At 46.5% G+C, this 26,868-nt stretch overlaps 1 protein-coding gene across 3 annotated transcripts in view; it reads left to right on the plus strand.

The window, feature by feature from the left end:
- Positions 1 to 26,868, plus strand: part of SIPA1L1 (signal induced proliferation associated 1 like 1) — a 681,304-nt gene that overhangs the window by 625,224 nt on the left and 29,212 nt on the right. For all 3 annotated transcript variants that reach the window (XM_078659472.1, XM_078659473.1, XM_078659474.1), the window contains one exon: positions 26,291 to 26,513. In XM_078659472.1, coding sequence (XP_078515598.1) covers positions 26,291 to 26,513 — 223 coding nt within the window. The remainder of the gene's footprint in view (positions 1 to 26,290; positions 26,514 to 26,868) is intronic.

Raw genomic sequence — 26,868 nt, forward strand, 5'->3', positions numbered from 1 at the left:
GGATGTTGTTGCGGACGGGGGTAGTGGGCCAACGCGGAGAGTTTGATCCCACCCCTCCCACCCATGGAGAGAGATGAATGTGAGGGCCTGTGGGGAAGGTGTGGCGTTTGTTGGATACAGATGTGTTGGTTGTAGGTCGGGGTTGTCTGGGGTGTGTGTGGAGAAGTTCTTTGATGGTGTGGAGCTTGTCTTTGACTTGTAGGAGGGTTGTTAAAATCAGGTCCAGCGGTGGGTTGGGGCTAGATATCGGTGGGTTGGATATCATTTGACGCTCCTACCCACGACACGCATGACTAATTATCGGTCACACTTCTCTTTATGTTGTATTATATAGATAGGACCGAAGCAGCCACAAAATCCAACAACTATTTGTAGCTTTTTCACAGCATGATGGAGGTCTAGCCATTTCTAAGGCATGGGTAGCCAGGTGGATTGTTAAATGTATCTAAACCCATTACACTACAGCAAAACATTTTTTTTATACACTCTACCTTCCCACCCCCAGGCAACACACCACCCAAAAAGAGCGCTACTGTTGCTTTTCTGGGGAAACATACCCAAAGGGATATGTGTAAAGCTGCCACATTGTCCACTCCCCACACTTTTACAAAGCATTATTGTGTGGACATTCTTGCAAGAGCACAAGCCAAAGTTGGTCAAACTGTCTTCAGGACTTTTTTTCAGACCTCTGTACCATCCACTGGCTAGACCCCGCTTGGGAAGTACTGTTTTAAAGTCTCTGCAGAGCATGCGTTTCTACAGCCACACAGGCTATGAACGGATTATGTTACTTACCCTTTAAGCCTCTGTTCAGTGCAAGTAGTGCTGTAGATTCACATGCATCCACCCTCTTCACCGGTAGACAGCTATCTTAAACATTTTTCTCTTTCCACATACTTGATCAATATTTTATTTTACTCACTTCTCCATACAAACTCTCACCCATTGAGCGAAAAACAATCCACCCCCAGAGGAGTCGTCACCGACACCTTGTGACTCGAAAGACGACTTTGAAGAAAAACAGATTGCAGTCATCTGAGCCGATCACTATATGACAAGAGTATGCAGAGCATATGAATCTACAGCACTACACACAACAAACGGATGCTAAGAAGTTAAGTAACAATCCTTTCAGACAATCTGTAGGATGAAGCAAGATAATCCTAATGTTTATATGTTACAAAGAATACACATCTCCTTACTGCTGCTTTTAAGTTCACTTGACATCTATTAATTTTTAAAACCTACAATTCCCAACTTAAGATATTAGATCTCTGCCTACTTTTTGTTTGTAATAGTACGTTCCTCTTGAGTCATGTCACGATACTTGTGTGTTGAATAAATACCATGGTGTTTATGGTACACAGGATAATATCTGTAAGTTGTATTCTTGAGTGCTTTCCCTTACTCAAGATGCTTAAGGTTACACTGTAGTTCATGGTATGCATGATATGCATATGATGCATAGTGTCTTTGTCTCAGCTTATTTACAAGTATGACCAGTGGAAGCTCTATCCCTGATATATTGACCTCTTCTAGAGGAGTCTCATCCTGCATTGGAAAAAAACATAACCTGAATCCACCATTGAGACGCTTCTACCACAGCTGTAATATTTAGTCCTTCAAAGTGTGCTCCGTAGTTAATCTAATACAACTAGATAGCTATTGAAATTGTTATATTTTTGTTATAGATTTTGTATGCCAAGCTGCAAATTAAGGCTTCGACCTTATAACCCCAACCACCCATGCTATACACAAACAAAGAAGTGGGGATTGATTATACCACAATCGTATTGACTCCAATAAGACATTCAATCCATTTAATGCGCACAATTTAGTGTTTCCATCATATCCAGCAAGACTCTGTAATCCCAGAGTCCAAATGAACATTACAGTAGACACACATACATATTCTATGTCCACATGATTCGCCATCAAAGTCTTATTCTCTTGTCCCCTCTAGTGATTTATGTTATGGGTGCCCAAAAATTAAGTCTATGCAAATCTCCACCGCAGAAGTAGTCAAATAGGAGAATCAGAACCCTGTGTCCTTTATTTGCTTATTCGACTTCTTCCGCCACTCGGTCAGTTAATTTCATCTGCAAAGGACTCCTCTAAATACCGTCCAACGGCCTTCTAAGGTGAAGATTGCCACAGATTATTCCTTTTTAAAGGTCAGGAGTTTTAGAATTAGAGTTTTGACATAGAGCAACCAGAAATGTTCATCTTGACAGCCGGGTGTTGTAATGTAGATATACATAGGGTCTTTTTGTGGAGCAAACCATTGTATCGGTGGGATTTAAGCCACGGAGGTGAAGCATGCTGCTGCATGTAAAAGTGCTTTCATTGAAGTGAGATGAATTTTGGGACGGCATGTTTGGAGAGAATTTCTGGAGTCTGTTCTAAACTGTACCGGCGATTGAATTAGGGTTTTGAGATCTTGTTCTTGAATGAAGCTGCAGGTTTCCCAGAGGAAAGACCATTGATAGCATGCAGTGGATATGGTGTTAACTTGTGACTGTAGATGAAGTTTTTTGTCTGGAATTACCCTAAGTGTAATGGGGCTGTCAATGGTGGGCTTGCAGTTGAGTATTGTGATTGAATCCAACCATGATTGTATTGCCAGTGGTAAATTAAATGTGGAAATGAAGAGGAATTCAGTTTTGGTTTGATTTAGCTTTAAATGATGGGATGTCACCCACTCTTGAACGGTCTTTAGAGTGTTGGCTAGGTGGAAGATGTCATTTGGGGAGGAGATCTGTTGGTGCATTGGGGTGTCATTTGCTTATTGTTGGTATATCAAAATAGGGTTGGGGCTAGTATAGATCATTGAGGAAGCCCTTTTATAAGGGCAATGTGTTTAGATACCCATGTTACTTTTTTTCACAACAAACTTTATTGGGTTTTTGCCAGCAAATAAATAAACAATCGGCCAAGACGGGCCACATACAGATATGGGATCATACAGGAGTTAACCTTCAACCATACAGAATATAAACCTATACACTAAGACCTCTAGTAACCCCAACCCCCATCCCAAATATCATTCAAGTTCTTATACAGTAGAATGTCTTGCCGCTGTATCTTGTATATTTTGACCGTATTGTCTCATTTAACCATTGAGACGTGACTCAATCATGTGCACCTGCTACAGAACCAGACCCCGGTAGTCTGCCCACCTCTGACATATTCTTGGTTGTTTCTGAGGGCAACCCCGGGCACAGAACACTACTATCTCCAGCCCTATACAGAAGTCCATTCCACATTTCCATGCCTCCAGGGTCGGCAGTGTGTGGTGTCCTTCCACTGTTTAGCTAGATCTCTCTTCGCTAGTGTGAGCACCAAGAAACAATAAATTCCGTTTATAACGGTTCCCCCTAATCCTGTCCGTGCTTTGGAGCTAAAGCATCTTTTGGGCCAAGCAGTACAACCTTTGCCAGAACCTCACTCAAACAGGACACCACTCCCCTCCAGAATATTGTTAACACACTGCAACTCCATGGGGTACGTATAAACGTGCCTTCCTTGGCTTCACAACGTAAGCATATAGGGGATTCAATGGGATCCATTTGCCACAGGCGGCTCCTTGTAAAATATGCTCTATGCAGGTATTTCAAGGGAAGCAACCTTTACAACGAGGTTTTTACCTCGTTGTGCCTTTTCCACACATTTTTTAACACACATTTTTACCACATGCATGCCTTTACAGCGCATGCCTTTACCACGCATTTAAGGTAAGTTGGTGGTGTGGGGGGTCTCTCCTCACAAATACATAATTTTTATATATGAAAACAATGCGTGGTAATGGCATGCGTTGTGAAAGCATGTGCGTGGTGAAGACATGCAATGTATTTCCCTGCATTGAACTGTCGTACAACCGTATTTCAATGGAATTAAATGAAGGCAAGAGGAAATCGCCAGGTCTCGGGGTGGGGGCGGCTCTAGGGCCTCCACCCAGTCATCATTATCTAAGTAATCTTTGTCAGATTGCCACACTGTTCAGAGGGTAGACAGCATTGTTGAGCTATTCATAACCAAGGATTGATATATTTTTGCAATTTTATGACAACCTAGGTCACCCATTAAAAGCTTGCCTTCAAGCATGTCGCAGCTGAAGTATTTGTAAAATTGACTGCGAGGCATCATGAAGTCAAACTGGAGTTCCTCGAACAATTAAAGTATGGTGACATGCATAATGTAACCAAGTGTGGAGATCCCTATGTTATCCCATCCCTGAAAGCCATGCAGGCCAGTTACTTACAGGACGAGGGTGCCCTTCTATGACGGCATCTCGTATGTCTGGCGTCTCCATCAGGCCATTCCTGCAAAGGGACTTTTTCCACACCGGCACCACTACTCTGGTCGTGGGAGAAAGATCACCCATCTCAGACACTATACAGCTAATAAAGTATGGAAGCATCGCCCATCGCTCTATGGCGCAGGCCGGTTCATTCTGTGGAGTATAACACCAGTTCAGGATTTGAAGGTGGGAGGCATTGTAGTGTGATTGAACATCAGCAGTGGCAATGCCCCCGCAGAAGGCGAATTGGAAGCAAGTCCTGAGAGCTAAAGGGGATGCACCTCCACCCCACTAAAACTTAATATTGCATTCAGCTGGTGAAACCATGTGAGAACAGTGTATGGGTAATTTTGGAGTTGGTTAATGAGGCGAGGCAAGGAGACCATTTTATGGTTTAAATCTTTTTATTGAATGGTTTATGAACATACATAAGCACAAAGCCCTCGGCTCCTCAATGAGAACATAGTGGTGACCGCGAAGTCGCGTTGCATATTTCTAAAGGTAAGTAGCATGGAGCGGGCCAAAGCAATGTGCAAAAAGGATAACAGGAAACCCTCCCCTCCCCCATCCTCCCCCCCCCCCCCCCCTTGTCCACCTGAAGCTAACAAGGAAGGAGAGAACAAAAGGAAAGAAAAAGGAAGGGAAGGGGACAAGGGAAGAGGCTCGGTATCTAGCGTTGCAGTTTGCGGGTTGTCAAGGGAGTGCTATCTGGAATTTGCGTGTCTGCGAGGCGAAGCAGTCGAAGGTACCCGTGGACAGGTCAACTCTCGGAATTCAGACACCAATAACGTGAGGAAGGGCCGCCACAATTCGGGAAATTCCGACCCCCTACCGGCCAATGTTAGAGCGAGTTTTTCCATATCCAACACCAACCAAAGCTTCTGGAGCCAGCCAGTATGTGTGGGAAGCAGAGTGGTACGCCAATGTATCAAGATATTCTGTATAGCAGCCCCCAGGGCTAATTGCAATCAGTCTTCCCCTCCAAGATTTGAGTGGGTATGTCAGTGGATTGGGTAGTCCCAGAAGGATGTAAGAAGGGAATCGTGGGAGTTGCGTCTCTAGGTGCAAGTCAATCTCGTCAAGGACTTGGGACCAGTAAGGTTGCAGACCGGGGCAGCTCCATGGTATGTGTTCCAGTGTGCCCTTCCTCCCCGTATTCCCGCCAACAAAGGTTGCTGCACCGGGGATCAAAGCGGTGCAGCCCCTCCGGCGTATAGTACCAATACGTGGCGACCTTTGTTAATGTATCCGTGAGTCCCATATGATAGGCCGAGTGTCTGGCCCTATGGTATATACCGTCCCATTCCTTGTGGCTTAAGGATCTCCCTAGGTCTCGCTCCCAGTATGCACGGCCCGCATTGTATGTATACGTGGCGTTGGCCAGAAACGTTTTATATAAATCGGAAATGATTTTCTTATCGGAAGTGCGTGTCACTAGCCATTTCTCGTACGGGGTCAGGAGACGCTGTGCTTGCGGTTTGACCTGTGGATGCAAAGCCCAGTGCCGAATTTGGAGGTATGACATACGCTCAGTCTCCGGGAGACCATAGTGTTCCCTGAGATGGGGGAAGGCCATAATGCCATCTAAGTCGAAGAGGTGACCTAGGGACCTACAGGGGGAGGCGCGCCAGTACTGGAAGGATCTAGTGACAGTGCCCGGGTGAAAGTTTGGATTGTCGAATATCGGTGTGAGGGGCGATGGGAAAGTGGTCAGCTGGGTAGTGAGATTGGTGCGATCCCAGGAATCCATGATAGTGCTCGTGATGTATGAGGCGTATAGGTTAGGTGGGCGATGTTATCTACAAAGGAAAGGGATACCTTGTAGTGGTCTGCCCGCCACTGCTTGGTCCTGAAATAGCCAATGTTTTTCTGATTCTAACCGCTGCCACTCCACAAGGTATCTAAGCTGGGCGGCGTGGAAGTAGAGCTGGAACTCCCACTCCCCCCTTTTCAGGTGGGAGGATTGCTATCTGGTGTCGGAAGCGGGGTTTACGACCGTGCCAAATGAAGCTCGATAAATCCCTCTGACTCCGTTGGATCCAGCCCAACGGGGGCCTAAGGGTAAGAGTCTGAAAGATGTACAAGATCTGGGGGAGGATGGTCATCTTGGTGGATGCTATTCTACCCAGCCAGGATATCTTGCAGTGTTTCCATCTTTTCAGTTCAGTGTGGATGTGGGTGCGGAGAGTGGCATAGTTAACGGCAATGGTAGTGGGGATGGTAGAGGCTAATTGAATGCCTAGGTAGGGGATCGCAGTGGCGGCCCTCTGTATTGGATGTGTGCGAGGAGAGGAAGATGTCAAGGGCCATGGATTTGTCCATGTTGATCCTGATGCCTGATCTACGTGCAAGGCTGTCCAACTCTATGAAGAGGGAGCACAAAGATGTGATCGGATCCGACAGGGAAAGAAGGATGTCATCAGCATAAAGGCTGATGGTATGTGTGTCTCCCCCAACTTGATCCCTGTTATGAGTGGCTGCCGTTGTACTCTAAGCGCCAAGGGCTCCATATAGAGCGCAAAGAGGAGAGGTGATAGAGGGTGACAGGGGCACCCTTGTTGGGTGCTTCTACCAATGGGAAATCGGGAGGAGGTGTGACCATTGACTAGGACCGTTGCCATGGGAGAACGATAACAATTCAGAATCCGATTACGAAATTTCTCGCCGAGTCCAGCCGCCAGCATTACCATCTCCAGATAGGGCCAGTGCACTCGGTCAAAGGCCTTCTCGGCGTCGATGGCCAGGAGCATGTACTCCCCCGGGATACGAGAGGCTTTTTCTATAAAATGCAGGATGCGTTTACTGTTGTCACTAGTCTGCCTCTGCGGGATAAAACCGGCCTGGTCCGGCTCCACTAGTTGGGCCATGTATAGCGCCAAACGGGCAGCTAGGATGCTAGTGTACAACTTAATGTGCACATTTAGGAGAGATATAGGCCTGTAGGCGTTCCGTTCGGTTTTATCTTTCCCCGGTTTTGGAATCACAACCATCGCCGCCTCGAGCATGTCTCCCGGGATGGTACCAGTCTGTTCAAACGTGTTGAATAGGGCTGTCAGGGCAGGAGCTATTTGGTTGCAGAAGGTTTTATAAAAGGCAGCCGTGTAACCGCCAGGTCCCGGTGACTTGCCCAATTTGAGACGGGAGATTGCCGAGATCACCTCTATCTAGGTGTGCAGCTTGCGCTTGAGATAGGGAGGGCATCTGTGCTGCCGCAATATATGCTGCACTATGGAGGTTATCTAGCGAGTCCTTGTATAGGTCTGCGTAAAAATTGCAGAATACTTAAGCTATCTCTGCGTCCTCGGTAACAACTTCACCTGTGGGCAACCGAATACCCTGAACTCCCTGGCGTTGCCTAACCTCCCGTAGCTTGTTAGCCAGGAGACGGCCACACCTGTCCCCTCCGGTGTAATAGGCATGCCGCATATTCCGCCCTATCCTGATCAAGGGCCTCCAATTGCTTCCTCTCCACACATAGCTGCCGCCAGGCCCTGGAGGCGCCCGTCCTCTGCAGCTGTTCAAGCTCCGCGACCCTCTGAGTGATCTCCGCTCGTTTACAACTATGTTCCCTGTTCTGAGCAGAGGATATAGCTATGAATTCACCACGAACTACTGTCTTTAAGGTCAGCCATTGGGTCACTAAGGAGGTGTCTGGGTTAGCATTCTGGGCATTGTAGTCTGTAATGGCCTTGCGGATTTGAGCAACCACTGTGGGCTTGTGTAGCAGAGTGTCGCGCAGTCGCCAGTGTCTGAGAGGATGCGGGGCGTGGCAGCTGGAAGGTGGCAAGGACAGGGGAATGATCTGAAAGGGAGGCAGTCAGGATCTCCGCATCTATCGCGTGTGTCAGTAGTAAGGTGGAGCAGAGAAAGTAGTCCAGTCGTGCATAGGTCTTGTGTGCGCCTGAGTGGAAAGTGTAGCTACGCGAGCGCGGGTGTAAGTGGCGCCATAGGTCTGAGAGCCCCAGGTCCCGGAGGTGTGTCTGCCCCGCTGGTGGCAATACCCCTACCTGTGGTGTTCTATGGCATGAGCGGTCCATCACATTATCGAAGACTATGTTAAGATCCCCTCCCCGTAATAAGTGTCTATTGGGCGTTGCGGCCGCCTCACTATGGGCATTGAGGAGAAATTTGAATTGCCCTTCATTAGGAGCGTATACAGAGCCTACCACGAAGGTCAGATTCCCCAGTGTAAGCTGGCATGTGAGTAGGCGACCTTTAATCTCCGCCTCCTGCTGCAAGACCCTACCTGGAAAGGATCGAGATACCAAAATAGCCACCCCTGCTGACATCGAAGTGTTAGAGGAGAATAATTGCATGGGGAATGCCTTGACTTCAATCTGTAGTGGTCCTTCGCAAGGAGCTGTGTCTCCTGGAGAAGGCAGATGTCTGCTTTGGAGTGTTCCAGTAGATGGACGGCCCTGCGTTTAATGGGGTTGTTTAAACCCCTTACGTTGAGCGTGAGTACCTTAATGGGATCAGATTGCATCAGGGAACAGCAAGTGGGGTGTAGCGTGGCATGAGCGATTGGCCAGCACGAGCAGCAAAAGGGAGGAGTGCAAGCCCCCTGGCCGTAGGGTTGGACAACTCCTAGGGGCAGGGAGAGGAGGTGGACAAGGGAACCCAAACATAAAACCCTCTAAAAAAAAGTTGAACAAACAGTAGTATATAGCGAGAGTCTGTTGTCCCAGGACAACTGGTATCACCATCAAACAGGGTCCGTGGTACGGTCATCGGGGATAACTTCTCCCCCCACCACCTCCCAAAAAACAGCAAAGAAGCTTAAAGAGGAAGAAAGACAGAATCCCAACTTAGTGTCTTCACGCATCTGCAGAGTCTTCCCCGGCCAGTGCCTCCGCCACCACGGACAAGGCCTCCCGTTGGCCACAAGCAATGTCCGAGGCTGCCGGCTTCCTCGAGCGTCGTCTCCTACTCTGGTGCAGCCAGCTCGATGGTGAGGTTTCAGGCCCCAAAGTGGAACCCCCGGCGTCTTCCTCCTCACTGGCTGGTGTCAGTCCCAATAGCCTGCGTGCCTCCTGCAGGGAGCGGATTTGCTGTAGCCTGCCGCTGTGTTGGAAGATCAGTCGTAAAGGGTGACGCCAGGAATAGGAGATTCCCAACCCTCGAAGGTGCACCGTCACTGGACGAAATTGCCAACGTCTTTGCAGCGTGATCAGAGCCAAGTCTTGATAGTGCACAGGGGAATGACCCCGGTAGGAAATGGGGTGAGCAGCCCTTGCCTTCGATAGAATGGCTTCTTTGGTCTTAAAGTCCTGGACACACACCAGTATGTCCGCCAGTGGAGCGTTGGGACCGCGGGGCGGGCCCACTCTTGGTCCCCTTTCCAATAAGACGTCTACCGCCCAGGAGTCACCCAACACGTGCTTGAAGAGACCGGTTGCAAAGGAAAATAGGTCACAAATGTCTTCCGTCACCTTCACTCCTCGGATCCTTATGTTGTGTCTGCGGAGCGGTTTTCTATGTCCTCCAGGTGTAGCTTCATGTCTATGAGCTGGTCTTGTAGCCTAATGACCTCCTGTTGGAGACTCGTCAGGTCCGAGACAGAAGTGTCACTCTTCTCCTCCAGCGTGGCCACCCGCTCGCCAATATTATCAACATCTCTCCGGACTTCCTTAAGTTCAGTAGCAAATTCTGTTTTCACCGACTGAATGTCCTCTCGGAGTGTAGGAAAGAGTGACTCCAGGAATGACTTCGTAATGGGTTCATCCCCTGTGCTTCCAGAGGGTCTCTCCGACTCGATTGCAGGCGTCGCGGAGGCCATCTTGAGAGCAGGCTGCGGCTGGATAAAGATGTCCTTGAGAGTTTTTGGCTTCGTGCCTCTAGACCTGGACATGCTCCCCAGCACTCTTCGGGCAGGTGTGAGTGCAGTGTAAGTCAGTGAAAACTGCCCAGAGCTCCAGTGCCGCGCGGCAGGGATCTCCTCCTGATATAATAGGGAACGGTTATCCCGGGGTCAAAGGGTGCTGCCTCTCCAGCCCGCCGTCCTGATATGAGGAGGGTGCAGAAAAAGATGGCCCCCAGTAGCTATTCAGTCCTAAGTGTCGGGGTAGGTGCCGCCTCGGCTCCGAGGGGGCAGGACGGGCGTCAGATCTACGAAGTGCCGCAATTGTGGAACCTCATCTCAGCTTTTGGGGCACTCTATGCGTCGGAGCGCGGGGTGGGTTGCAGCCACTGCTCGCCATGGGGTGTTGCAGGGTTTCTGTACTCACACAGAACTGTTCACAGAGGAGTGGAACCTCGGCAAATTAGGGTGTCCCAAAACTTACCTTAGCAACCAACTCACCCCTTACCGAGCTAGCTACAGTGTCTCATTGGACATATCAAACACCCAATGTTTAGACAAACCAGAACATGAACTTACAGTACCTCAGGGTACGTGGGACTCATGAACACTCTTTCGTTATATTATCATTACAAACCAGAACATGGAGTAAAGAAGACACATGTGCATTTGAAATGTTTATTTACTAATGCCGTCTTCTCAGGCGCAGTATCTTAGATAATACAAGTATACTTATTATCAGTATCAAAATTACCAGCATAGTTACTAAGACATAAAAAGCGAATGGTGACAGCATGTTAACATGCTGTAATGAATAAGAGTTAACAACACTTATATCTCACCCTCCCTAACACATATATTATATTATTAGCTAAGAAGGTCTCTTTGGGTTGTTTTAGGGCGGGCCCATACCTTAGTGTCCTAGCATGAAGGAATCACATCAGCATACACCAGCTCTCTCTGCATGTGCACCGCATCAAGTGTGTTAACAATTCTCGTGCAAAGCAATATCAATCCCGCCTCAAGCCCAAGTTGGCAAAGGCTGCACTTGTGTTATGACTATGAAGGCGTGGAGATCAGACCTCATAACAATTCCATATCGTGTTGCTCCTGAAACTTCAGCACTCTCCGTGCAGACATGGTTTATTAAACAAAACTGATATCAGAGCAATAACATATTATTCTCACATACACCACGGCAAACCACTAGGTTGAAAGCTAAGTCAACAATTAAGGGTCGTGTGCAGAAGTTGCAAAAAGGAAAAATGGCGTTTAAACTCAAATGTACCTATGCTAACTTAACACGATATAAGGATATATAGGAGCTATACAACACCCCCCCATGATCCGAGAACGGACTAAATAAGATAACAGAAGTGCCATCACATGAGAGCAGAATCCAATTATAAACGAGCATGAATAAAAATTCAAATATAAAAACTAATGCTAAAAAATAGCCCACAAGTATAATGTGGCTCAAGCCAATAGGCAAGCAAAAATAAAATGTCTTGACCAAAAGTCAATAAAATCAAGCAAATGCTATCAATCAGCATGTCAATTCGAGGCATTGTCTATGATAAGACTGTATATGAAAAGTAAGCCGCAACAGCCTCCAAGAGGAAGTCACTGTCCTCATCCGAAAACAGTTCAGCCATCCAATTTAAAAGATGAAAGGAACATACGTGATCTTCTAGCACCGGATCCTCTATAACCATCAGAGGACAGCTCGGTGGGTTTTCAAGAAAACTTCGTTCCAAGAAATTTCGCGCTGCCGACAACACATCCCAGGGACCCATTAGTCCATGTGCCACCGCCAAGGCCATAATCCTTTCGTCAGAACAAACCAACTCGTGAGCAATGATAGGACTCATCAGTTGATCAAAATCGACGTCAGAAGATATTGGTCCGCAGAGACACAAATCAATGGCCCAAAGGAAATCACAGGTGAGGCAGCGAAATACAGGCTGGACACAGGTGAAATAGGAGAACCGAAAAGATAATCCAAATGCCGTGCTTAGAGTCGCCAACGGCAGTGTGCCATAATAATCAAGCATGCGGTTGCGAAACCGCGTCAGTAGCAGCTGTGCGTGGTCTTGCACAGGAAGGGCATCCATATTTAAAAATGCAGAAAACCACCAATGCGCCAGCCGCTAATGCAAGTAAAAACGGGAACCCTCCAAATAAGGACGAAAAAATAGAATGGAAGAAGGCAGGGATGACTCCAAAAATCTTCTCAAAGGAAGTCACGAGACCACCGCTAACAACTTTAAAAAAATGTGCTAGGCCCGTTGTGGAGGATGCGTTAAAGATAGAACGGACCATGGCTCCGAAATGCAAAGGCAAATCAGTGTTTAAAAGAGCCTGAACCTCCGTACGGGTGTTAGCAATGTGAAGCACGAAAGTTTCACGGGCCGAGATCAAGGCCACCTCTTTCTGGGACAATAGAGCTCTTATTCTAGCCATGCCGCTGAATTCTGCTCCCAAGGTCGGTATCTGTGGCCAAATGGAAGACTCCCTATGTTCACGTGTGGGAGGATAAAGAACATTTCTGCAGCAAATAACTCGCTCACTTACTGTTACTATGAAAGCTATACCTTTAATTAAACCACAACAGTTTTCATTATTGAGCATTAAATAACTACCATTCTCTAACAATTTAAACGTGGGGATGATAGCAGGAACTGGCGTGCCCTGTAAAACGCAAGCCATATTCGGTCGGTCCTTGTTACATGAACCGTGTAACTGTATGTGTCTGCACATTAAAGAATGATCTGGCGTCTCAGTACACTCATCCCCTGTTAGATAAACTTCTTGTTCATCCTTGAAACATCTGTATGTGTATGGGAGTGACCAGACTTCATGAAGAAAACCGCTACCTAAGGGTTCAAAACGACCTATTGGCACATATTTCATACAATTTGAAAACTTATATAAAGCAAAAGGCAGCGTTATTAAACCGTGGATAAGCCACGTAGCAGCAGTGGCTTCTGCCACAGAAAAAGGCAAAGATTCCAACCTTTCAATATGTAGCATAGAAAAGGAAGCATCACGCATTGAAAGCAAGCGTTGTTTGTCTGTCAAATTAAACGGTGCAAATAAAGAGGAAACGTTCATGTATCCCCAGGGAACTTTACCCATTTTCAGAGTCTGAAGTGTCCATGCAAACTGCATGATTGAACGTAATTGATTTTGACCATGGTATAATACAGATACTTCATCATGCACAATATCAACAACAGACGACACAATATTATCTAATGTGTAAATTCTAGAGGAAAGCACTTTCTCAAGATTCGCCTGATCAATAGCCCTAAGGCGTGAAGCAGCCTCAATCTGTGAGAGTTTCCAAATTTCATTGTAAACCCCATATAACCACCTTTTCGACCTGCCACTAGCTGGGCCTTTAATGAAATCATTCAAATCCACGTCTGCATTCAGTTTGGAAAGGTGATACTTAACCGCAGGTAAAGTTGAATGTTTCAGCCAAGCTTGACACAACTTGCCCACAGAGTAAGAGGTGACAGTATGACTCAAATCAAACCGGGGATCAGATCTAACAGTCTTAAAACCGTCAGTTATATTTAAAAACCTTTTTTGGCAAGAATCAGCACTACGGTGCCAAAGCAGCCAACCCTTGGGATTCAAACTGGAAACGTTAAAGGAGGAATTAAGAAGCAGAGCCTGTATATCTTTAATGGACAATTGAGTAAAATTACTCCAATTCTCATATTCCTCCAACTCCGGGAAAGACGGGGTGTTTAACCTTTTAGATGTAGCCAATCCAAAGCACGTGGTCTGGGAAATGGTTTCATTTAAAAACAACATATGATTTGGGATGAGACATGCACGGTGCAAAGCCTCAGTGCCTCGTACCTGCCAGGCCCTTGAACCCCAAACTGATTTAAGGTCTATTGTTTCCTTCCATAACTCATAGCCCCCAGTAACTAATTGATCTAGGAAGGCCTTCGAGTACAACAATTTTGTATCGGTAAGTCTAACCTTGGACAGTGGCTGTTTGTGAAATTTAAAATAAAAGGACTCGGGATTGGACTGATTAAAGTCAGTGAAATAAGTATATTTTTTAAGAAACGTTTCTGAACTCCCTTGTGTAGGTGCTGGGCAATGTTCCCACTGAGTAAAATTAACAGCATCCCTTCGGGAAGATGTTTTGTGTAAGAAGTGATTGCCATAATGTTGGTAACAGAACAATTCACCATAATTAGCAGATTCTAAATATAAATCCTCTGCATCAAAAGCAGCATAGTATTTCAAATCAGAAAACAAACTTTCCACAGCATTAACATCCCAATCATCAGAACGAATGTTTTGTTTCACCACATCCCCCATATTAACTCTTAGTACATTAGGAACATTAACGACTTCCGTTGGGCCATGAATCTGAAAACGAACTGCATCCCACGCGATTCCATCCAGAACAGGCCATGCTGTGATGTTAACCAAAGTCAAGTCTCTCTTTAATCTGTGTGTAGAATGTGAAGAGGAAAGTGGGGCCAATGTTCCATTTAAATGAGTAATGCAAGTTCTCTCCTCGACATAGTGTCCATTCATAATCCGAAAAAAATAAAACACAAAACCAATTGACATAAAAAGGTAAACCGAAAAAAGGACCAGCCAAATGTATATCCAAGGAGGAATCAAAAAATGTTTTTTAAACAGGCCAGCATATACCGCAATTTGAGAGGGTTTTTTCGAGGCAAGGGAAGCAGAGTCAAATGAAAATCTGGATTCCGTGGCTAAACGAGCTTGCAGGTCAGGCATGGACAAATCAGTGGGGTATGTATAGTCTGTCTCATCCATGTCAGTTCCGGGCAAATTATTTAATAATGGACTGGAAACAGCAGGTAATTCGATGGCCACTTCAGGTTCAATATTAGAGGGAGTGGGCATAACTGAATTTCTCACAATGGAAGGACAGGAAACAGCCGGTGTCATGCTAAGAAGAATCGGCCACTCTGTGTATCTTGACATTGTCAATAGAAATAAACCTGTTTTCCTTACGACCTGGAAGTGGTGGTAAAATGACTGTTCTTGTGCCCTTCACCCCAAGCACTGGGACTGGAGCTCGATAGGAGGGACCAAACTCTTCCTTGTTGTCGATCTTCACTCGAACCAGTTCTCCAACTTGGGGTAGCCAGCCAACTACCGGGATCTGCAACGCAACATCCGAAGTGGAGGGCAAATGTTCCTTTGCAAGACTGTCTCTGGTCTTTTGTAGATTCTGTAAAACATTGCAATGTTCATCTGCGTCAAAGGAAGTGGCGCGAACCACAGAGTCTAGACCGTCAAGGTCAGGGACGTACATCTTGATGCCAAAGAGCATTTCGTATGGGGTCCGCCCACCCAGAGACCTTCTAGGGAGATTATTAAGAGCACGCTGCACGCCATAGAGGTGAGCCAGCCAGTTTCTGCCAGTGCCTATAACTCGGGCTGTCAAAGATTGCTTTAAATCACGGTTCATTCGTTCAACTACACTATTACCCTCAGGTCTGTAGGGTGACGAAAACTTGACTTGGACCCCCATCGAAATCATGGCATCCTTATACGCCTTAGAGGCGAAAGCCGGACCCTGATCCGAATGGAAGGTACCACAGGCAAAAATCCCTATAAAGATACGCAAATCTCTAATGACAGTCCGTGAATCAGCGCTGCGATGTGGCCATACCCACACAAAGCGTGTGCATGAGTCAACTGCTACTAAGATGTATTTATACGCAGTATCAGATGAAAATGGACCGCAGTGATCTAAATAAACACAGCCTAGCGGTTTATTAGAAATGTACAACTGAGTCTGTGGCGGACGCGTAGCAGTTGAAGGTTTAATCTGCCGGCATATGTCACAAAGAAGGACATAATCACGCGTCTGTTTGTACAGTCCCCGCCACCAGAAACGTTGTTGTAGTTGCGTTACAGTGGCTGAGACGCCCGCATGCGCAGACGCCACACCTTCATGAGCCGCTGTAATCAAGTCTGTTCTGCGATCCGAGTTGGGAATCAGCCGTTCCCCAACATCAGGAATAGTCACAAAAGGAACCTTTTCGGGACTTAAGTGGTATTTATACTTCGAAGGGAATCCAGCAGGATGTTTACTTCCCTTCTCAGAGGCAGCAATCGCTGCCAAGATGTCGCTATCAATCTTGGTTTTAGACCTAGTAACTGCTGCAACTAAGTATGTAGATACTGCTGATTTCGCTGCTTCATCAGCAAGCGAGTTGCCAACAGCGTGAACTCCTACGCGCTGATGACCGAGAGTATGAATCACATAAACGAGTGGCAACATAGCCTTAAGCTCTGCCACTCGAACCCAGATCATTTTATGTTTTATTGTGCTACCCTTGGAATCATGAAAATCATTTTGAATCCAAAAGAACAAGTTTTCATTGTAAGACTGGACACAGTAGTAAGAATCACTTACAATTAGAGTAGTAACACTTGGATCTGCGTACTCCAAAGCTAGTAAGAGTGCACGAAGCTCTGCCAATTGTGCGGTGCAATCGCCCAGGGGCAACGTGTGCACTTCCCTGGAAACGAACTCATCTTTCAACATAGCACCGACCACAATGGCGCATGCGGAAACGTAGGCGTAGCGTCCACAGCCGGAAACGTAACCCAAGAGTAAAACAACTCGTAAGGAAACGCCGGATCTGCACATACCACGAAAATGACAGCCATCCCATCTACAGGGACTTGGTACGTCTGAAGATGATTGCGTACCGCTACGCGACTATGCTGCGCAACAGCCACCGCCGCCATGACAACACTGGAAACAAGAAAACACAAAGAATACTTTGTAGCACAACTGGGTAGTAATTCAAAGAAACCGTTTAAGTAAGAATCAAGCTTGAATAAAGACCTATTTCAAAAAATAGGTAGGTTTCACCGACACCCCGTTTTCCGGAAACGGATGTGAAGGGGTTAAGGCATGAACGATAAACTACTCGAGTGTCATGATATAAGACCACCGAAACCGTTGGGCGCCATGTTGCAGGGTTTCTGTACTCACACAGAACTGTGCACAGAGGAGTGGAACCTCGGCAAATTAGGGTGTCCCAAAACTTACCTTAGCAACCAACTCACCCCTTACCGAGCTAGCTACAGTGTCTCATTGGACATATCAAACACCCAATGTTTAGACAAACCAGAACATGAACTTACAGTACCTCAGGGTACGTGGGACTCATGAACACTCTTTCGTTATATTATCATTACAAACCAGAACATGGAGTAAAGAAGACACATGTGCATTTGAAATGTTTATTTACTAATGCCGTCTTCTCAGGCGCAGTATCTTAGATAATACAAGTATACTTATTATCAGTATCAAAATTACCAGCATAGTTACTAAGACATAAAAAGCGAATGGTGACAGCATGTTAACATGCTGTAATGAATAAGAGTTAACAACACTTATATCTCACCCTCCCTAACACATATATTATATTATTAGCTAAGAAGGTCTCTTTGGGTTGTTTTAGGGCGGGCCCATACCTTAGTGTCCTAGCATGAAGGAATCACATCAGCATACACCAGCTCTCTCTGCATGTGCACCGCATCAAGTGTGTTAACAATTCTCGTGCAAAGCAATATCAATCCCGCCTCAAGCCCAAGTTGGCAAAGGCTGCACTTGTGTTATGACTATGAAGGCGTGGAGATCAGACCTCATAACAATTCCATATCGTGTTGCTCCTGAAACTTCAGCACTCTCCGTGCAGACATGGTTTATTAAACAAAACTGATATCAGAGCAATAACATATTATTCTCACATACACCACGGCAAACCACTAGGTTGAAAGCTAAGTCAACAATTAAGGGTCGTGTGCAGAAGTTGCAAAAAGGAAAAATGGCGTTTAAACTCAAATGTACCTATGCTAACTTAACACGATATAAGGATATATAGGAGCTATACAACAGGGGGACCCTCGGCGCCTGTACGCCTCTCCCAATCCACCAGTCCGTGCTGCAGTATCGGGCGCTCTGGTCTTGGGCCAGGGGAGAGCCAAGACGCCGCCCGTGGACTGGGGGCCGCGGGGCCGTTCACCACCCCTTTTCTTAGCTTCAGTGCGGTCCGCCTCTCTTACTGCGTGGGACCCCACTCACACGGCCCACCGCTGGCCACAACTCAAAGTCCCTTCCAATCCTGGGGCCCCGATCCGCTGGGGTCGGAGGTAGGTCCCGGTGCCAGTCCTGGTGTGTTTCGCCAGCGGCTATATCATCCACCCGCCTCCCCAGTCGCCATGCTGCGTGATTCCCAGCGGGGTGCGTGCAGACCCCGCCAGTACCTGCTTCGCGGGATCGCTGTCTTCCCTCTCTCGTGCGCTCCGGCTCCCAAGCTGAACCAGGCCGGGGGCCCGCAGGGGGTGCTTCCGCCACCAGCGGAGAGTGGCTGGAATCCGTGGCGGTGAGCCAGGGATGTGGTGCAGAGAGGTAACAGCAGGCCTCCCGCGACCTCCTCCACGCCCCCCGGTCTCGCGTAGGGCGCCGCCGCTTTGCCCGCCTCCAAGCCGGATCCCCGAGGAACCGCAGGCCGGGGATCTGCCCGGCCCGGTCCGGTGGCACAGGGACCGGGCCGCAGGGAGCACTCAACCCGTGCCTTCCGGCAGTGTCAGTCGTTGGGGAGTCTCAGGCCAATTGGCAGTGCTCTCTGTATAGCTCGGCGGCCCCTTGTCTGTCGCCGCCTCTGAGACCACGCAAGGCCCCTCTGTCGTACCCGGGCCTGCTCCCCTCGGAAGTCACTCTCCAAATCGGCCCCAAGGGCGAGCGAGCCACCGGGATGGCGTCTGTGCAGGCAAGCCGGGAGGCAAGTAGCTGGTCTCGGTGGGTCGCCCCGCGAACCACCGCGTTGTCGAGGCATCCCACACGTGGGACGCCGGGGCTGTCTCCCAGCCGAATCAAAGAATCGCTCGTCCGTGTTCACTCGGCTCTGATGTCGGGCCCAACCAAGGTCCGGGAAGGTCCAGGGGGGGAGTGTGACCACTCCTCAAGAGATTTGGCGCCTTGAGAGGCCCGTGTTGTGCTGTCCTAGGAGGCGGCGGGCAGGAGCGACAAGAAACACTTCCTATCCCGCCGTCATCTTGGCCATGCCCCAAGGAGACCATTTTAAAGATGGTGAATCTACTAAACAACGAGCAGGGCAACGGGGTCCAGGACTTGACCTCCTCCCTGACCTAAGGAAGCAACTGAGCCATATTATAATACCAGGAGAGAGCAGAGGCAGGAGAGATAAACACTCCAAGATATTTAAGCCCTCCAGATGCCAAAGTCCATTCCAACTCCCATCTCACTGGCGAAACCGTCAGCAATAACAGTACAGACTTGCTAATATTTTTGTAGAGTCCCTAGGTCTTGCGAAATACACTCATGATTTGCAAAATACGGGCACCCGACACTGCGCAATTGGTCTTGAAGAAAAGGACATCGGCATATAATCCAGTTCTGTCAACCCCGTAGACCACTCGAATCCTCTCACCATGGCGTCTACCCTGACCCAGGCAACCAAGGGCTCCATAGCCAAGGTAAACAATAACGGGGAAAATGGGCAGCCTTTCCTAGTGCCACGTCCAATAGGAAGTGGGGCAGAAACTGTGCCAGCCACGCGGACCGATGCACTTAGGTCAGTATAGAACAGTTGTATATACAAAAGAAATCGAGGCCCAGGATTCAAGTGCCAAAGGAGCCTAAACAGATACTCCCAGCTCATGGAATCAAAAGTTTTCTTGATATCGGCCAGTAACAACGTCGCAGCCTTTCCCCAGTGGATCCACCAAAGCCAAGGCATTATGAGCCCGTCTTATGTTATGTTGCGTGGTGCGTCGTGACATAAAACCAGCCTGTTCTGGGTGAACCAGGTCAGGTATATATGTCATCAGTCTATTGGCTAGAACCTTGACAAGAAGTTTAACCTTGATGTTAATGAGAGAAATTGGACGATACGGGGACTGGGCCTCCGTCAAGTTCCCTGGCTTCCTTGAAAACCACAATTTCCGTATGTCTCCAGTCCAGGGAGAACCACCCCTTTTCAAGTGCGGTGTGAATCGCACTCAATAGATGTGTCCCTACCTGTGACATGTAGGCCGTAAGGATTTCACTAGGAAAACCGTTGGGTCCAGGAGCCCGTCCGGGTCGCAGTTCATCCACTCCTTTCCCTTTCTGCCGGCCCCCCATTTGTGTTAATTCTTTGCCCCTCCCATCTCTTTTGCTTCTTTTCTGCCTCACTCCCCTGCCCCCGTCTTTTTTATTTGCCTCCCCATCTCCTTGTAATTGTTTAAGCATTGTATGCATGCTTGCTGCTTAGGTTCAGTTGTTCCTATTTCTTTTACAATAACAAGAATGCCACAGACTGTTTTTCCATGTTGCTTTCCCCCAACCGCCCACACCCTCCTTCTCAATCGCTGTTGTTTCCACTTCGCACTTGGAGATCAGCAAGCGGCAGAAGCTGCCATGTTTTTCAGGAAGAACATGAGCTACAGCAAAATGGTACAAAACACTATATAAAGTCCTAATCTTAGATTGGTTTTGAACTCTAGGGCCCTCTACCAATGTGTTGTGTGCAGTCTACTGGCAACTTTCAAACATTTTGCTGGTGTGGCAGAAAGATAATTAAAAGGGAAGAAGCCACTTAAACCAGCAATTAGACCTCATGACCTCATGGGCATGCAAATGAACCTTAAGCAGCTTTCTTGACATTGCAGTTATGGACGAGTAAGAAATTAAACTGATATTCAGGGAAACACAATTTGTTGATATTGCAGTTGTTTGGCTAGAGCAACATACATTTTATGCATTTCAAAAAATACGTTTTATTAACAAAATACCTCCATTTAAACAGCTGCTAAGCATTTGAAACTGGATAGATCGGTTTTTCTACGTATACCTGCAATGGGATAAATGTGTCCTAGGCCCAAAATGTCTTATGTTTCACTTTTCAAGACAAATTGGCTACACAGCTATTGATAATAGAGAGGCACGTGCACTTTATCGCAGTAATGCTCCTACAACATAATGGCACGGCTGCCCCTCCCTCCTATCGAACTACTGCTCCTCCATCTTCATAGCACTCCTTCTCCCCTTTCCTCCACCTGCTACTGCTCCCCTTCTTCACCACATGGCACTCCACTCTGCTCTACCCAATGCAACCTCACTTCAATCTGCCCCATCTACTCTCCTGCAATCTACCTCTATCTACCATGCTCCAATCTGCCACCCCATCTACCTCACTACAATCTACTCCACTCCAATCCGCCTTACTCTACCCCACTTCAGTGTGCCCCAATCTATCCTACTCCAATCTGCCAGAATCTACTCCCAACAACCCTACTGCACTCTACCTCCATCTACTCTATTTCAATATACACCCATCTAGTTCACTCCAATCTACTCCACTCCAATCTACCCTACTCCACCCCACTTCATTCTGCCCAGTCCAACCTACCCCACTCCAATTTACACCAACCAATCTACCCCACTAAAGTCTACACCGCTTTAATCTACACCAATCGACACTGCTCCAATTTACTCCAGTCTACACCACACCAGTCTACTCTACCCCAATCCACCCCACTCTAACTACTCCAGTCTACCCAAACTACCCCACTCCAATTTACCACACCCAAATCTAGTTTACTCCAAACTACCTGATCCCAATCTACCCCACTCCAATTTGCCCCAGTCTAACCCACCCTAATCTACCCCACTTCAATCTACCCCAATCTGCCCACCTCAGTCTACTTCACCCAACCTACCCCACTCCTATTTACACCAACCTACCCCACTCCAAGCCACCACACTCCAATTCACCACACTGAACCTTACTCAACAACAATGTACCCCACTCCAATTTACCCCATGGTGAATTGCACCCCCACTGGTGTGCAACATGGCTAAAACACATTGTCAAAGCCAATAGGACTTGCGTAGGCAAGACCTATTGGCTGTGCCAGTACTTGTTGTGTTTGCCTCTACAAACGTAGTGAGAGCAACAAGGAGAAAGGGATAGGAAGGTGACTAGACCAACCTACAGGTATGGTATCTTCTACTACACACATGTTTAGTTTGCATTTGTAAAGCGTACGGGTGCCCTAACCGGGCGTCCCAGCGCTGAAGAACCGGCAACAGAAGCTCGGGGACCAGAAGCAGATTCAGAATGAAAAGAACCAAGTCTCTAGTTACTTCCTGAAGATCATCTAACTAGGGCTCTGGCCTATTGAAGCGGTAAGGTGTTCCAGAGTTTTGGCACCAAATACCTGAAGGAGCAGCACCTTGCCTGGCTCTTTTGATTGTAGGGGCAGAAGCTAGCCATAAGTCAGATCACCAGGTTGCCCTACAAGCAGTATGGAGCTGAATCAGGTGTTGTAGATAATGGAGGCCTGTGTTGGCGAAAGTGCGAAATGCAAAGCAGATGACCTGGAATTTGACATGCCTTTCAACTGGCAGACAATGCAACTCAGTCAGATGGAATGATATTTAGGGACATGCAATAATTGATATTGCATTATTTGGAACATCCTTGATGGCATCTACGAGATGTTCTGATAAAAGACATTCCTGTACTCCTGATGTAATATAATAGCCTTGACCCTGGTTGTTTGAGCAGAGGGCGGAAGAGTTCATAACTCTTTAATGAGGCACCTCAAAGTTCGAAAGGAGGGCCCCTTGGGAACACAAGACTAGTCAAGCGATGGATGAAAATGGATTAACAGAGATAATAATGGCACAGTGCTCTAAAAAAAAAGTTAAACTACTCCAAGGCTTTATTACAAATCATGCAGTCTAGTAGTCCCTGTAAAAGTGAGTCATGGTACACCTTATCAAAAGCAATGTTCAAATCAAGTAGAATGATCGTCGCGGAGCCACCTTGTTCAAGAATCCTTCTTAGCTCTTCAGTATTAGCCAGAAGAGCGGACTCCATACTATGGTACTTGACAGTGAGAGGTGAAGTAGGTTTGCTTTCGATTCGCCAGAAACACATCTGCACATTGACCATCCTTTCAAAGAAAGTGGTCATTATTGTCATCACTTCTCTTGCCAACTAGACCTCCACTGCAAGTTGATGCCGCTATGTGGTAAAGAGAAGGAGAAATGGCAGGCCAATGTAGCGGTTCCCTCTGCATAGAGATGTGTAGAAATAGCAGCTCATTCAAGTTGAAACAAATACCTTGAATAAAGTGCAGGTGTAGCATACCTTGAATAAAGTGCAGGTGTAGCGCGAGTTAAAATGTAGCCTTTGTTCTGTCACTCATAGATATATTTAAGTCTAGTAGTAATCCTTTTATGCCGGTTGGACTTGAGGCTGTGTGGTATCAAATGATTTCCAGTGAGGAACGAGGAAAGGAGATTGACCACAGTCCTCTTTCTTGCCTCACTGAAGATGGAAGTCTTCAAGGAAAAGGACCTTGTCACATTGAATTGATTGGTAGGTAATGAGCTCTATGCATGCCTCGATTAAAGCAGCATGGAAGGTGATAAATTGCATGGAGTTGAAAAGGGGAGTTATGTTGTTCATGTATGTCACGTTTTAGTCATTGGAACGAGGAAAAAGAACGCTTTTGTATCTTTTTGCACTGAAGATAACAGCAACTCCTCTTCTGATTTTCCCTTGACGATCGCATCTAATGATTGAGTGACTTGGAGGGAGTAGAAGGTCCATTATGTTTTAGTAACTATCATTGAATCTAGTCTCTGTAAGGGCTAGATAAAATTTCAAGGTTGCAGTGTGAGATTGGCAGTTTCCAGTGTTCGTTTCACTGCATATCTACGGTTATGAAGCATTCAGCCAAGGGTCAAGTTTACTATTTTGGTGAAGGTAGGGACAAGGAGTGGGTTCTGTCTGAATAGGAATAGTGTCCTTGTTCGCCAGTGTTTTCATTGCGTAGACCTGGTGATTGGTACTAAATGACGAGATTGTGGGTAATTTGTTTAGGAAATAGTACAACCACCAGGATCAGTGTTAAGTAGTTTTGATGTCAGGAGGACACAAAGTGGGATAGTCAGTAGGCTGTCATTGTCTTCCTGCAATACATTGGGTTGAAGTGTGTCAGTACGCGCTAGTCGGTTGCTCCCAAGTCTTGAGTCTCGTATATTGTCAGACATTCTCTGAGGGTGATGGAGACTTTAAAAAGGCAGATAACTGGATACAAAGGCAGGTCATTCTTTCTGCTGTCCAAGATAATAGAGAGTTGAGGAGATCTAACTTAACGTTCTAGAGGATTATGGTCTTTCAAGTTTAAGCAGCATTAATAATCAATAGGCTTCTTTTTTTTTTACTAAGGTTGAATAGAGATCCTGAACTGTAGAGCTGAACCCATGTTGATGCTCTCTATTCTCCTTAGTGAATGTTCCTTGGGTGTGATTTTCCTTTGCAGTAGACAGTAGTAAAAGATTAATGAAAGTGAGGAGGGGCTGTGGTGATTTTCACAACATTGGACGTGTTCATCTGGCCCATAGCATATGCTTGTTTTAAAAATTCAATTGGTGTGATGTCAGCTACAGCTTTGTAGTTGAAGGTTGGCAAAGGTGAGAGTAGTGGGAAGGCTGATGTGCTTAGAGAGATCAGTGTTGGGGACAGGAAGGTGCCATGATTCTTATGTGACGCTGTGTGGTAAAGGAAGCCACTGTGGTCTAGTTCAGGGAACATTTAGGGAGAGGAGCGGAAAGAATGGGGATCTTTTGATTTTAGGTCAGGGGAGAAGTTGAGATTGTATGGAGTGGTATTGTGCAACATATTCTAATTAAAGGTTGTAAGCTGTGTTTTGTTTTCATATGGGGGGTGCAAGGCAGAACATACCCTCTTATGGCATTAGGAAGAGTTGTGAAAAAGTGGTTGAATAGTGTCAGATGTACATTTGTGAATGTTCCAGGATCCTACCATAGTTGTATCTGGAGTATGTTATTAATCCATCACACAGAGATGGGGCTATTTTTAGTTTGCATCCATAAGGCATGTTTGATGCCATGGAAACATTCAGTTAATTCAGAAAGGTGTTCGACCACCACTGTGTATCTTGGGTAAATAATGTGAGCTCCTCCTTAGCTCAGGGAAACATGCACCTTGAAGCTATTTGCTAGTAGTCATTTGCTTCGCAGCAGCCTGAGCCACACGCTGCCATTGGCTTAATGCGCCCGCTCAGCAAGTTCTTTCCCCATGCCTTTCTTATTGTTCCCATCAGCTACACCTTTGTCTCTTGATTAGCAATATATGTCAATGTAGAAGACTGAATTTGTTAGTACCTTCATATAGACTCATGATGTTCTTGTACTGTTTTTATTTTTTAAACGGCGGTCATCATTTGACTGTTCTTAATATCCTCTAAGTACCCCACAGGTGTTGAGGGTTTTAATTCAGTATGGTGAATATCCCACCTGCAGATCTCTCAGCATGCTCATGATCTGAGATTCATCCTGGGTGTGGCTGTGTCAAGAATCCTTGGAAAGCGCTGGATCCCCATCTCAACAGACCCTAGAGAGAAAAAAAATCATCCTTACATTTGGTCTGCCTCTGCTTCCTGTCCTTGCAAGGCATAGTCTCCTGCAGTAAGCCCTTGAAAAGGCCACGGTTTGTCCTTCATGCACTGGCGGGTGCAATCTGCCTGCCCATTGCCAGCTTACTCCTCCGCCTCTGATCTTGCGTCTTCGTTGTCCTCTGTGATTCGTGACAGTTAATATAATTAGAATAACCTTTATTAATGTAATCTTCCCTTTAAATGTTGTATAGTTATATAGATGGTGTGAAGTACAGCACCTAAAACTCCTTCCCTGAATTAAGATAACCCCCTTGAGATGGCACCATTGCAATATTGTGAACAAAGCAAAAAACACTCAATCCTTGCATTGATTCGTTCTGCTTCCCTTCTGGGGAGCTCATGGGCGCAGGAGTCTGACTTAACACTGCCAGACTGGCCTTGGCAACACATCAAAGACTTCTTATGTAGCATAAAGTTCCAGTGTTGAGTGTTAGTGTCACCATTCGATTGAATTAAGCATAAGGTGCTGCCATAACTTTTTTCTTCTTAAAGTTGAATAATTGTGAGAAATATTATAGCCCATTTTATGTTTCCTCCACAGATACTGCAAAGTTTGGTTTCTTTCAGTACTTCGGTTCCAAATTGATTTGTAACAATGGCCTCTTGTTGTACAAATGTTTGCTGATATCCATGTGTGCTATCTTTGCCTCCCACAGTCTCCTTTTGCTACTACTCCTACAAGACGTTCTTTGCACAGAACCCTGTCAGATGAAAGTATTTACAGTGGTCAAAGAGACATTGCCTTTGAAAATGCTCGCATTTCCCTGCTGGACCAAGCACTGCCAAATGTTGTTCTCTTCAGCAGCACCTACCCATCTCTTCACAAATCTTTACCTGAAAGAAGGCCGTCATACACATTGGGAATGAAGTCTGTACACGGTATGAGATTATTTTTTTTAAGCCACACACAAACAATAGTTAATCATTTACAACCATGTTCTTTTTTGAGTCTCAAGTGAATAACCAGGGGAGCAGTGTGGGAGCAGGTTACAGCTGCCTGGGCCATGGAAAAATAAGCTAAAACATAAAATAATGGAGGGGTAGAAGAGGGATCCGGCAACACAGTTTGAACAGTGTGGATAGGAGAAAGAAGAAATAGCTCAAAGAGTGGAGAAAGTGGTGGTAAAGTGCCTTTAAAAATGCAAAAAATGGGCACCAGTGGGTGAGCGGTGGTTAAGAAAACAGGAAGAAAGAATCTGAAGAATCAAGGGCAAAGGAGAAAGGAAAGCACATG

This window comes from Lissotriton helveticus, chromosome 9, assembly GCF_964261635.1.
Source record: "Lissotriton helveticus chromosome 9, aLisHel1.1, whole genome shotgun sequence".
Lineage (NCBI taxonomy): Eukaryota > Metazoa > Chordata > Amphibia > Caudata > Salamandridae > Lissotriton > Lissotriton helveticus.